The sequence below is a fragment of the Myripristis murdjan genome, chromosome 20 (genome assembly GCF_902150065.1).
Source record: "Myripristis murdjan chromosome 20, fMyrMur1.1, whole genome shotgun sequence".
Lineage (NCBI taxonomy): Eukaryota > Metazoa > Chordata > Actinopteri > Holocentriformes > Holocentridae > Myripristis > Myripristis murdjan.
This window is the reverse complement of record NC_043999.1, coordinates 29,647,012-29,660,332: the sequence shown is the minus strand read 5'-3', so window position 1 is coordinate 29,660,332 and position 13,321 is coordinate 29,647,012. Positions and strand designations below refer to the sequence as shown.

Sequence of the window (13,321 nt, the reverse complement as noted above, 5' to 3'; positions counted from 1 at the left end):
TTTTTTTTTTTTTTTTTTTTTTTTTTTTGGAAATGCCTTAGAACTTGCATGGCTTTTTTCTCTTTTTTGCCCTTCCTTTTTGGCATGAATTTTTACCTCTTCCTGGGATGTTTTCTGCCGCCTCTGCATGGATGCTAATCCTTTTACTTTTTGAGAATACCTTAATTATTGCATGACTCGCTTTTTTGGAATGATTTTTTGCCTCTTTCCTGGGATGGACAGTAGGCATATTCTTATTTGCATTTCTGCGTTTTTTTGGTGGAACCATTACTCTTTGCATGGATTATCATTACTGACAGGGGAAATTGTATTTTCACCATGGACTTGCTGTGTCCTTTCTGTGGGCGACTGAGCATTTGGGTGAATGTAGGTGTAGGTATGAATGGATGTGCGTAAGCGTGTGTGGGTGTGTCGGCATGACCATATACAGCCCATGCACCGGAGTAAATGTGTATGTGCGTGGGTGCAGAAAAGAATAAGGAATACATGAATACAATGTCATGGAAATGGACTATCTTCAGAGCTGATGGTAGACTCTAATGAGGAACATTCATTCCCACTTGGAGGAATGGAGGATGGGGAGATTACAAATATAGAAAATGACTGTATGGAGGGAAATGTGCACAGACCAGGTCTACACAGTAAATATGAAAACCTGAACTTTAACACTTTTGACTTTAGGGAACACCGCATATATGGGATTGATAAAGACGTCGACCCTGATAGTCATTTCTACAATAATGTAAGCAATAGCTGTGAATACTGCACGGACGAACAATTTATCAGTAATGTAAGGATGGAAGATGCCCTGTCACTTATACATTTCAACAGTAGAAGCCTTTACAGTAACTTCTCAAAAATTGAAAGATATCTCTCAAAATTAAAAAAAATTTAATGTCATAGCAATATCAGAGACCTGGCGTGATATTAAAAAAGGATATAATATGGAATTAGAAGGATATGACATGTATACAATACAATGTATACAATGCTTGAGAGACAAGCTGGAGCACACCGGGGTGGACCACCACCTCACACACTGGATTCTGGACTATCTCTCCAACCGTCCACAGTATGTGAGGACCCGGGACTGTGTGTCCGACACCGTAGTCTGCAGCACGGGGGCCCCGCAGGGAACGGTCCTGGCTCCGTTCCTCTTCACCCTCTATACTGCAGACTTCTCATACAACACACCCACCTGTCACCTGCAGAAGTTCTCTGATGACTCTGCAATCGTCGGCCTCATCACAGAGGGGGACGACAGAGAGTACAGAGAACTGACGCAGGACTTTGTGGACTGGTGCCAGCGGAACTGCCTCCAGATCAACGCGGGGAAAACCAAAGAACTGGTGGTGGATTTCCGCAGACGTGCACTCTGCCCCCCGGCACCGGTGAACATCAAGGGAACGGATATTGAGATGGTGACATCTTATAAATACCTGGGTGTTCACCTGAACAATAAACTGGACTGGAGCCACAACACAACTGCACTTTATAAGAAAGGCCAGAGCAGACTCTATCTGCTCAGGAGACTGAGGTCTTTTGGAGTGCAGGGGACACTCCTGAAGACCTTTTATAAACACCGTGGTGGCATCAGCCATCTTTTATGGAGTGGTCTGCTGGGGGAGCAGCATCTCAACGGCTGACAGAAAGAGACTTGACAAACTGATCAGGAAGGCCAGCTCTGTCCTGGGATGCCCCCTCGACTCAGTGGAGGTGGTAGGTGAGAGGAGGATGATGGCTAAGCTGTCATCCATGATTGTGAACGACTCCCACCCCCTGCAGGACACTATAACTACACTGGAGAGCTCCTTCAGCGACAGACTGCTTCACCCAAAGTGTGTGAAGGAACGCTATCGCAGGTCCTTCCTTCCTGCAGCCGTCAGACTCTATAACAAGCAGTGCTCCCAGTAGACCACACACTCTCCAGGACTGCACTGACTGCACTAGAATGCACATTCTCAGCACCTTAACTACCCCCCCCACCCCCACCCCCCACCCACGTACACACATACACACACACACACACTGCACTACTGCACACACATAAAGACGGGAGGGAAGGGGAGATCCCATAAGGCAGGATCAAGTGTGACAGTTCCTGAGACCCAGGTCCGGGAGTCAGGTTCTGCCACTTGGTCTCATGGGTTCACACTAACCCTGAACCTCCGGAGTGTGTTGTTCCCCAGGTTTTGGGTTTTTTTCTTCTGTGGTTTAAATTGTCCACAGAGTATTTTTCTCATTCCTTGTTTACAGTGTTTATATTGCTCATTCCTTGTTTACAGTGTTTATATTGCTTGTTTACAGTGTTTATATTGCTCATTCCTTGTTTACAGTGTTTATATTGCTCTTATCTTGCTATCCACTTTGCTGCTGTGATGCGTGAAATTTCCCCACCGTGGGACTAATAAAGGAATATCTTATCTTATCTTATCTCTTAAATAGGAACAACTCAAAGGGAGGAGGAGTAGCTATATATGTGGACACAGAATTAAGGTGCAAAATGGTTAAGACCATGTCAAACACTATAGAAAATCTTATGGAATACCTAACTATTGAAATTTTTGTAGAGAAATGTAAAAATATTATGATTAGCTGTGTATATAGAACCCCAGGTACTTGCCTAGATACATTTAATAATAAATTAGCTGAAATGTTTAACAATTTAAATAATAGTAAAGTACATATAGTCTGTAGAGATTATAATATTGATATGCTTAATTCACATGTTAATAAAAAAACATCAGAGTTCATAAATCAAATGTACAGCTACAGCCTCTTTCCTCTAATCTTAAAACCAAGCAGAATTACCATTGACATGGCAACTTTAATAGATAATATATTTACAAATGAAATCGACAGCAAAATAACAGGAGGACTGCTGTTGGAAGATATAAGTGACCACCTTCCGGTTTTTGCCATTTTCCATAATTTTTTTAAAACCAAAAAGGAACCAAAACAAAATATCTACAATTATACTAAATTAAGAACACCGGAAGCCATTGCAGCCCTCAATGTGGAACTAAGCAATCAGGACTGGGAGGAGGTTTATGCAAATGAAGACCCCAACAAAGCTTACGATGCTTTTCTATCTATCCTAGTACAACAATACGATAAAAATTGTCCCTTAAGAAAACAAACCATAAAGTTCAAGAATGTAAATAAACCTTGGATAACAAGAGGGATTGAAAATGCATGTAAAAAGAAAAATCTATTATATAAAATATTTTTAAAGAATAGGACAAAAGTAACTGAAACCAGATGTAAAATGTATAAAAACAAATTATTGAATATTATAAGATATCAGAAGAAGGAATATTACCACAAATTATTGGAACAACACAAGAGCAGCACTCAAGGCATATGGAAGGTAATAAACAGTGCAATTAGAAAAAATACTGGAAAAGTGGACCTTCCTGACTATTTCACAAATGACAATATAACTATAAATAAACCAAAGGAAATTGTTGATGAATTTAATAAATATTTAGCAAATGTGGGGTCCACCTTGGCTAATGAGATTACGGAACAAACAAATAAGGATGAGTTAAAGAATACAATTGATCGAAACTATGACTCTATTTTTATTAGTGGCGTTACTGAAAATGAAATACTTGAAATTGTACATCAGTTCAGGGGCAAAAACTCAGCCGACTGGACCGATATAGATATGACACTAGTCAAAAAAATAATAACAAACATAGTAAAACCACTGACCCACATTTGTAACCAATCATTTCAGACAGGAATCTTTCCAAACAAAATGAAAACCGCAAAGGTAATACCCATTTTCAAAAACGGAGATAAACATAAATTCAATAACTATAGGCCTATTTCATTATTGTCACAATTCTCTAAAATAATTGAAAAATTGTTTGTGAAGAGATTAGATCTGTTCATAGAAAAGTATAACCTGTTGAGTAACCATCAATACGGGTTTCGAGCTAACAGGTCCACTTCAATGGCTGTAATGGAATTAATGGAGGGAATCACAGATGCTATTGAAAAAGGGGGGTACACGGTGGGAGTGTTCATCGACTTGAAAAAGGCGTTTGACACAATTGATCGCAATTTATTACTAGATAAACTGGAAAGATATGGCATCAGAGGGATAGCAAATACATGGATAAAAAGCTACCTTAATGAAAGACACCAATATGTGCAAATAAATAATGTAAAATCTGGATTAGAAAAAATCACATATGGTGTTCCACAGGGTTCGGTACTAGGGCCTAAATTATTTATATATAAATGATATTTGTAAAGTGTCCAAAGTATTAAAATATGTATTATTTGCTGATGACACTAACCTGTACTGCACCGGTAAAAATTTGGAACAGCTTCTGAAGGCAGTAGAAGGGCAACTGACCATTCTAAAAAAATGGTTTGATATAAATAAGCTATCAGTAAATTTAAGCAAAACAAAATTAATGATATTTGGCACTAGAAAAATGAATCATCAAGCAACAATTAAAATTAGTGGTATAGAAATAGAACGAGTAAACGAATTTAAATTTCTGGGTATAATAATAGATGACAAACTATGCTGGAAATCACATATAAATAATGTAAAAATTAAATTGTCTAAAACTATTGCAATATTATATAAAACTAAATATATTCTTAGTCATAAATCACTATATCTGCTATACTGCTCACTCATAGTTCCATACATAACCTACTGTGTGGAGGTATGGGGTAATGCCTATGCAACAAACACAAAATCTATTTTTATATTACAGAAGAGAGCTATGAGAATAATAAATAAATCTGATTATTATGAGCCTACCAACGAATTATTTATTAAATACAATACTCTCAAATTCTATGATATAGTAGCTCAGAAAACAGTTTTAGGGGCTTTTAAAGCACAGAAAAAAATGCTTCCAAGCTGATTTCAGGAATTGTTCCAGATAAAAGAAACTCTTATGAGCTGAGGGGCATATTCATGTTTGAAATTACCACATCAAGAACAAACATAAAAAGGAGATGTACGTTGGTCAAGGCAAGAGAAATGTGGAATAGCTGTGATAACCTAAAAATGTGCAGGTCAATTTACATATTTAAGAAAATATATAAAGATAAAATAATTAATAAATATAGAACCTTAGTATAGTGAAGTAACCAAATCAATTCTCTTTTTCTTTTACCTGTGTTTAGTTTATCGTACCGCTTGTCATTGTTTGTTTATAATCTAAGTGAGTTGAAAGGGTAGGCAAATATAAGCTATGGCTTCAGCCTACGCCTTTTCGGTCTAAGTATTGTATTTGTATTGTATTTTCTTTTTTTCCTTGTAATGGTTATGGTGAAACAAACAAAAAAAAAAAATCCTGTATGATTTAAGACCGAAATAAACCTTTCATTCATTCATTCATGTATTCGTTAGTTTTCCATGTATTGTGACACTGGGTACAGTGCCACAATACATGGAAAACTAATACTTTTACACATCTCAGAACAGGTAAAACATTTTCAGTGAGAGGAGTTATCACATGTAGTACGAAAAATGTTGTGTGCTAAAATGTCCATGTGATAAAATCTATATTGGTAAAACCATTCGCCCTCTCAAACAAAGAATCAGTGAACACAAGAGTTCTAAAAGACGAAATGATGTTAATTACCCTGTAGCCTGTCATTTTAATAATCACTCTCATCCCATTCCCTCCCTTAGGTTCCAGGGAATAGAACAGATTACTCTCCAGACAGGAGGTGATGTTAACAGGCGACTATGCCAGAGAGAGCTTTATTGGATCCACACCCTAGAAAGTCTACAACCACTAGGTCTAAATGAGGAGTTTGACATGAGTGTTGTACTGTAAACATATAGATGCTAGGCTCTACTATGCTTTATGATGGCCACTACTTGAGGTATGCATAGATTGTATAGCTTTGCTCTATCGCGTAGTGTTTTTTGTATTTGATTTGTAAATTATTTCAGTGTATTGGTGTTTTCTGTCTTGGTAGACATTTTGAGTAATTAGGTCTAAATATGGCCTCTGTAGTCTACTATTTTTGGGAATACAATTCCCATGATGCCTTTCTAGCCATTGCCATGCTTGACACAGGTGTCTGGCATTTTACAATCAAGTGATGTGACTACTTGAACCCTCATGTTGCATTCACTTGTTCTGTATGCGTGAAGAAGGTCTATGACCGAAAGCTTGCAATAAAAAGAGACGTATATGAAAAAGTAAATACAGAGGGTATACAGCAAGCTGCCAACCACTAGTGTCACTCAAGAACAGGAAGACCAGATTAGACTTTGCAAAAAAAACAAACAAAAAAAAAACAAACAAAAAAAACAAACATCTAAAAAAGCTTTCCAATCCTGTAACAAGGTCCTTTGGACAGATGAAAGTAAGATTAACTTGTACCAGAATGATGTGAAGAGAAAAGTGTGCAGAGTGAAAGGAACAGCTCATGACCCAAAGCCTACCACATCACTTGTCAAGCATGGTGCAGGCAGTGTTATGGCATGGGCATGTATGGCTGTCAGTGGAACTGGGTCACTAGTGTTAATTGATGATGTGACTGCTGATGGAAGTAGCAGGATGAATTCTGATGTATATAAAGCTATAGTATCTGCTCAGATTTGGCCAAATGCCACAAAACTGATAGCACGGTGCTTCACAGTGCAGACGGACAATGACCCAAAACATACTACTAAAGCAACCCAAGAGTTGCTGAAAGCAAAAAGTGGAATATTATTCAATGGCCAAATCAGTCCCCAGACCTCAGCACAACTGAGCACGCTTTTCACCTGCTGAAGACCAAATTGAAGGCTGACAGAACCACAAACAAGCCGCAACTGAAGGCAGCTGCAGAAAAGGCTTGGGAGAGAGTGGGATGAAAAAGAATTCGGTGATGTTGTCCATGGGTTCCAAATTTCAGGCAGTCATAGAATTTTCCACCAAGTCCTGAATATAATCCTTATAATTAAAGTTATGCATCTCATGTATAGTTTTACAATTACTTTTGAGCATCTTAAAATGGGATGACAATGTATAGAACTGGCTGTGATTCTTAAATGGTGAATGCTATATTTTTGTTCAACTCCTTAAATTAAAGCTGAAAGTCTACCCTTCAATCACATCTTGATTACTCCATTTCATATCCACTGTGGTGCTGTACAGGGGCATATACACTCCTGATCAAAATCTTAAGACCAGGCTGTGGTCTTAAACTTTTGATCAGCTGATGAACAGCCTATTTCAGTTTAATGGGTGTTTGCAGTAAATTGCTTACTAATTTTTTTTTTTTTTTGTCTCACTCCCATTTCTTCTTTTTGTATTTTGAAGCTCTACTTAGAACCTTCTTAAGATCCAACAGTGCAAAATGTAAATTCTTGCAATTTCTCAACTGGTCTTAAGATTTTGATCAGGAGTGTATGTGTGTATATGTATAGACTTCAAATGGTATATAACACTGAGTAAAATGAAAAATTTCAATTCAGTTTGTCATTTCTTATTTATGCATTATGCAGTGCCCACATTGCATAAAACTGCTTTGTCAACTGTTTAACAATGACATTCTTAAAGCTTGATGCCTAACTCACTTTTTCTTCATTTTCAGTGCACCAAGGCTTGATTCGTGTCTGTTCAAAACCCATCATGCTTTCTGAGGTGAGATTTTTGTTGAAACAATGCAATTAACTTCCTTCAGTTAGTGTATACTCTTCATTTACACCTTACCAATTTGACAGGAATCCCATACTTTGGTAGATGCTTTTCTTCTCTTTCTTCAAACTTTTTGTTTCTACTCATTTATACAAAATCAGCTTACATAGATGAGAAACTTAATTGAGATAGATAATCCATCAGTGAACATTTGCCTTTTTTGTCTTTGAATTGATAATTGACGTGTATTGATTTTAGATGCAACCACCCTTCCCCTGTAAACACAACAGTCAATGGAGAAATTATTGAAACTGTGGACTCCTATAAGTATCTTGGCATCATCACTGATGACAAACTGACTTTTGAAAAGAACACTAACTTCCTCATTAAGAAAAGCCAGCAGCATCTGTTCTGTCTAAGTTAGCCAAGTTCCAGGTTGACAGATCTCTGATGACAATGTTTTATAAATCTTTTATTGAGTCTGTTTTCACCTTTTCATTTATTTGTTGGTTTGCATCCCTTACTCTGAAACAGAAAAACTCATTAAACAGGTTAACAAAGGTCAGCAGCAAAATCATCGGTACCCAGCAAAAAACCCTCTCAGAACTGTACAATAACCAGCTTTCAAAGAAGGCAAAATCCATCATGTCCGACAGCACTCACCCCCTGCTTTTCTTCTCTTTCTTCAAACTTTTTGTTTCTACTCATTTAGCTTTGGTTACAAAATCAGCTTACATAGATAAGAAACTTAATTGAGATAGATAATCCATCAAAGTGAACATTTGCCTTTTTTGTCTTTGAATTGATAATTGTGTTGTAATTTAGTCTAATATCTGCACTGACTTGAAAAGTCATATTTTGTTCCAGTGCAAAGACAGTCTCACAGCACAGTGTACATCTGTGCCAGACCCCCTGATAAGATTTACAGAATCAGTTTTACACACTAAATTCAAGCTACTTTAAATTTTCTGCCACTCCAGGCAACAATCATGTCCTGTTTAAGAATTCAGAGTTCAGTTTATCACTTTATTTGTTTGTTTTGTCAGTGGTAGAATGGTGTCTCAGCTGTACTGTTTTTTTCCTCAGCATGGAGACACTGGAAATGGTGAGGACTCTAATCAAATACGCACTGGGAAGTGGAAAGTCCCATCTAGCCAGGATTACCTTGACCTCTACAAGAACCTTCTAGACTGTGATCAGTTGAAGGTATGTTCTTGATAAAGTTTCTTTAAGTTTATGAAATGTTGTTAGCTCAACAGACAACAGCAGATTTCACTTACAGCTGTTGGCTCCTTTAATGTTATTAGGGTCTGGCAAAAAATTAGATAAAATCAAAAAACGGAACCCCCCGGTGCAAAAATGGGCTCGGTAGCGCCACCTAGGGACGCAAAGGTAGCCGCTGCGGCCCATAGGAATGTGATAGAAACACCAAACCAGCGCCGAAACTTAGATCTCATCAAGCCCGACATTTTTCGTGCTCGCCCCCCCACCTAAAACCAACAGGAAGGCCACAATTTGCGTTTGAAGGTCACGTTTTCACCCAAATTTGCGCTTTGCATGAAATCTATCTCCTCCCAGGGCGTTAATGGAATCGCCTTGAAAATTTAATACATGACAGAGTACACAGTGCTTTCCAAAAATTGTTCGGGATTTATTATTATTTCGAATCGTTTGGATTTTAGAAGCCCTCAAGGTCAGAGTGTCCACAACCAAAGCCTCCACTTTTTCCTATGGACTCTGGTGTGACAAGGCAGTATACTGGCAGACACTTGGCACTAATTAGGCACTTGGTGACTAAAGTGATTAAAAAATGTTCAGTTCAATAGTTATTATTGACTTGTCTTTAGTATCCCGTTTTTGATTGGGTTTTTTAAGTATCCTGTTTTTGTGTTTGTGCATGTAAACACCATATCCTGAATTCAGAAACCGGGTTATGATCTTATCCCGGTTTCAAGAAACCTGGTTTTGCTACCTGGAGTACTCCCATTTTTGGAGCGACAAAGAGACTGAATTTTGCCTGAAATAATTAAAGAACTCAACTCTGTTGTTTCAATTTTATGCTTATTTATGTTATGTTTGTCCATTATTGTGTGATTACTTTTCTTTTCTTTTTATTTGTTTATTTGTTTTGCTTACTCGGAATAAAGAACTACTACTACTACTACTACTACTAACATAACTACTGGCGCTTTTCCGCTAGCACCTACTCGGCTCATCTCCACTCAGCTCGCCTCGGTTTCGGTCGTACTGAGTAGAGCCGAGCCAAGTCGAGCCGAGTAGGTGCTAGCGGAAAAGCGCAATACGTGTTTAGATGGCAGAAGACACAGAAATGCCGACCTGTTGCAGACAAGCTACGTGACGCTGGTTAGGTCGCGGTGGAAAATACTGAAGAAGCACTACTGAGTATTTACTAACGCTAAGCCCGCTAGAAGCCACAGAGGTCTCATGTTTGTCTTACTTCTAAATATAATTAAAGCTGCAAGCAGCGTTGGACGGGCCCTCGCACCCGTGCCACCTCGTGCCCACTTGTGCCCAGTGGCTGTGGCAATAAGCACACACGCACACACACACACACACACACACACACACACACACACACACACACACACAGACACACGCACACATGCACGCTCAGGCACACACAGACATTTTAAGGGGTATGTTCATTGGGGGATGTGCCAGCAGCTAGTGTGTATCAGTAGAGAAGGCAGAGTGCAGAGCAGACCAGAGTCCCAGCTGTTAAACAACTGTTCACCGTGGCCACCCACTTTTTCCAATCCACACCATGATATATAGTTTTGCAGGCATTTTGGTCCTCTTTCCATCGGCATAGGTTGGAAAGCTGTCAGGCTTTTACTTTAGTCACCAGGGGCCTAATTAGCCCCTAGCATTCTGCGCTATTCCCACCAGAGTCCATGGGGAAAAGTGGAGGCGCTGGTTGTGGACACTCTGACTTTGAGGGCTTCTGATAAAATTAACGCCCTGGGAGGAGATAGATTTCATGCAAAGTGGAAATTTGGGCGAAAACGTGACTTTCAAACGCAAATTGCGGACTTCCTGTTGGTTTTAGGTGGGGGGCACGAGCACGAAAAATGTCGGGCTTGATGAGATCTACGTTTCGGCGCTGGTTTGGTCTTTCTATGACATTCCTGTGGGCCGCGGCGGCTGCCTTTGCATCCCTAGGTGGCGCTACCGAGCCCATTTTTGCACCGGGGGGTTCCGTTTTTTGATTTTATCGAATTTTTCGCCAGACCTGATTTGCATGCCGAATTTGGTGAGTTTTTGAGCATGTTTAGGGGGTCAAATTATGCCTCAAAGAGACGTAATATTAAGGGAGAAAAAAGAAACCTTACAAATACAATAGGGCTTCGCACTGGGACAGTGCTCGGGCCCTAATAAATATATCACACTTCCCACTCAATCTGTTGTACATAAAAGACGTAACATAAAACATAAAACACGCCTGCACAGATAGGATGCAGTGATCAGAAAACGGGTTACTGGTATTTATCATGTATACAGGGATATGAATAACCGGGTTTCTCTGTGTTCCATGTAAACATCATATCCCAAATATGCTCAAAACCGGGATACTAAAGACCATGTAAACATAGTTATTGTTGTATGCGTACCTCAAACTACGCTGGTATGATTTGTCACATAAAACTATGCAAACAAGTGTGAGAGGCCTGTAAATTCATTTGTGCATGTGCAGTCCTCAAGGCTAACAATTTTTTTTCGCAAAATCACGAAAGAATTTCTAACTCCTCCTAGGCCATAAGTCCAATCCTCACCAAACTTCACACCCTCAAACCAGAAAGTTATCAAAAATTTCGATATGCCCAAGTTACCCCCGAAACAGGAAATGTGTCATATTTCTGGAACTGTAAGTCCGATCAACACCAAACTTGAGTTTAGGGGGGCGGCAAAACTAAAATTAACTTTTTTCTCGGAAACAATATGTCTCTTTTCTATCCCCTTCAGAATCAGCTCTCTGAAATTGACACAAATTGACCGCTAGATGGCGCTCTTATGCAAGAAAAACTTTTTTGATGCTGTTTTTAGCCACTTTGGAGCCTGTGGTTCCACTGGTGACCCTGCCCGAAATTATTTTTCAGTCTGCAGCCCAGACCGTAAGACTTATGCAGAAGAAATTTTACACAGGGGTTCAGACTGGTGCAGTAATTTCACTCACCAAAATTTACACGTCCACCAACAGGTGGCGCTACAGTCAAGGGCAACACGCTTTAGCTGATAATTCCCAAACCGTAAGTGGCACATTCAAATGCCTTATATCCCACTCTAATTTTTCAATTGTATTGACCAATGCTATTATTGAAAGTTTGGAACTGCAAGACCTCCATTTAGCACTGGCAGGTGGATTTTCTCAAGTCTCATTTTACAGTGTTTCCCATACATAGACCAATGTGTGCCGCAGTGCCACAGAATCAACACCAAGCACCACAAATTGATTCTGCGTTTTTTTCCCCATCGTGATTTTGAAATATAAATATCGTTCCGTTCATTCATCTCTGCATAGTGCTCTTTCTCCCTGTCATTCTCGTTCACACACACACACACAGACAGGTGCGCATACATGCCAGTGGTGTGTGGTTACACTTATAAACGACCCACACTCGCCCGACGTTTTCACCCAACCCAACCACAGCTCGGACCGCAAGGATTAAAATAATTTACCCCACCCGCTTCCCGACCCACTTATTTTAAAAGGTATAGGCCAGGGGTCGGCAACCCGCGGCTCTGGAGCCGCATGTGGCTCTTTCATCCCTCTGATGCGGCTCCCTGTGGCTTTTGAAAATTTAAATTTAAATTAGTTTAAAGAATGGTCTGAAAATGTCAAAATTACAACAATAATAAGAATAGTCTTAAAAGCACAACATTATGCAATATTATCGCTTATCGCAATAATTTCTGACCCAATTAATCGCACAGCAAAATTTGTTATTGTGACAGGCCTAGATTCAGTCAAATACTTACTCAGCATCTAAAAACACCACAGTAGAATTTAGATGTTTGTTTTATCATATTGAATAACCCCCAATAAGCATCTTACGGTGGTATAGGAATGACGCCCTTGCACAAATTCTGTTTGATCAGGCCCAATTATGGTGGTTAGGGTAGGGTCTAATCTCTTGGATTAAAGCTTGGCCAGTAATGGATTTTCCACACACAGGGAGCCAGCATCAATGCCAGGGCCTTAGCTTTCTTACACCGGAATTGAACTAAACCGTAATTAATGCCTGTAAAAAACACCTCTTTTTGCCTCACCGTTTCATCAAAATTTTAAAATGGCTGCTCTGAAAAAGGTCTGTACTGTCCTACATAACAGCAAATAAAAGGGGTAAGTGAAATAATTTTTTTTTTCAAAATGAATGAACTCTAGTGTAAATTTAAGGTGTGAATTTTTTTCTCTGACTTATTGTTTGTATTGCAGTTGTGCGGTTTGTGTATCTCTAAATGTGTGTGCTTTCTCTTTCAGTATGTCTAAAAAGGCTACAGTTGCTTTCGCTTTTTGTATATGTTGTGACATTTGCATTGTTCCGGAAATTGAAGCGCATTTCTCTCTATGTAGCCTTCACTACACTTCACTTCACATAACACATGTCATATACACTAAGTGGGTTTTGCTGCCACTCTTACAGTAGCAATTAGATTGTTTTCACCTTTTTCACCATAGCCATGTG

The 13,321-nt window shown here is 39.1% G+C and overlaps 1 protein-coding gene across 2 annotated transcripts in view; it reads left to right on the top strand.

Moving 5' to 3' along the window:
* The window catches only part of prkdc (protein kinase, DNA-activated, catalytic subunit), a 422,427-nt gene that overhangs the window by 65,697 nt on the left and 343,409 nt on the right, over positions 1–13,321 (top strand). For both annotated transcript variants that reach the window (XM_030079770.1, XM_030079769.1), the window contains exons 14-15: positions 7,573–7,622; positions 8,703–8,822. In XM_030079770.1, the coding sequence (XP_029935630.1) occupies positions 7,573–7,622; positions 8,703–8,822 (170 nt within the window). The remainder of the gene's footprint in view (positions 1–7,572; positions 7,623–8,702; positions 8,823–13,321) is intronic.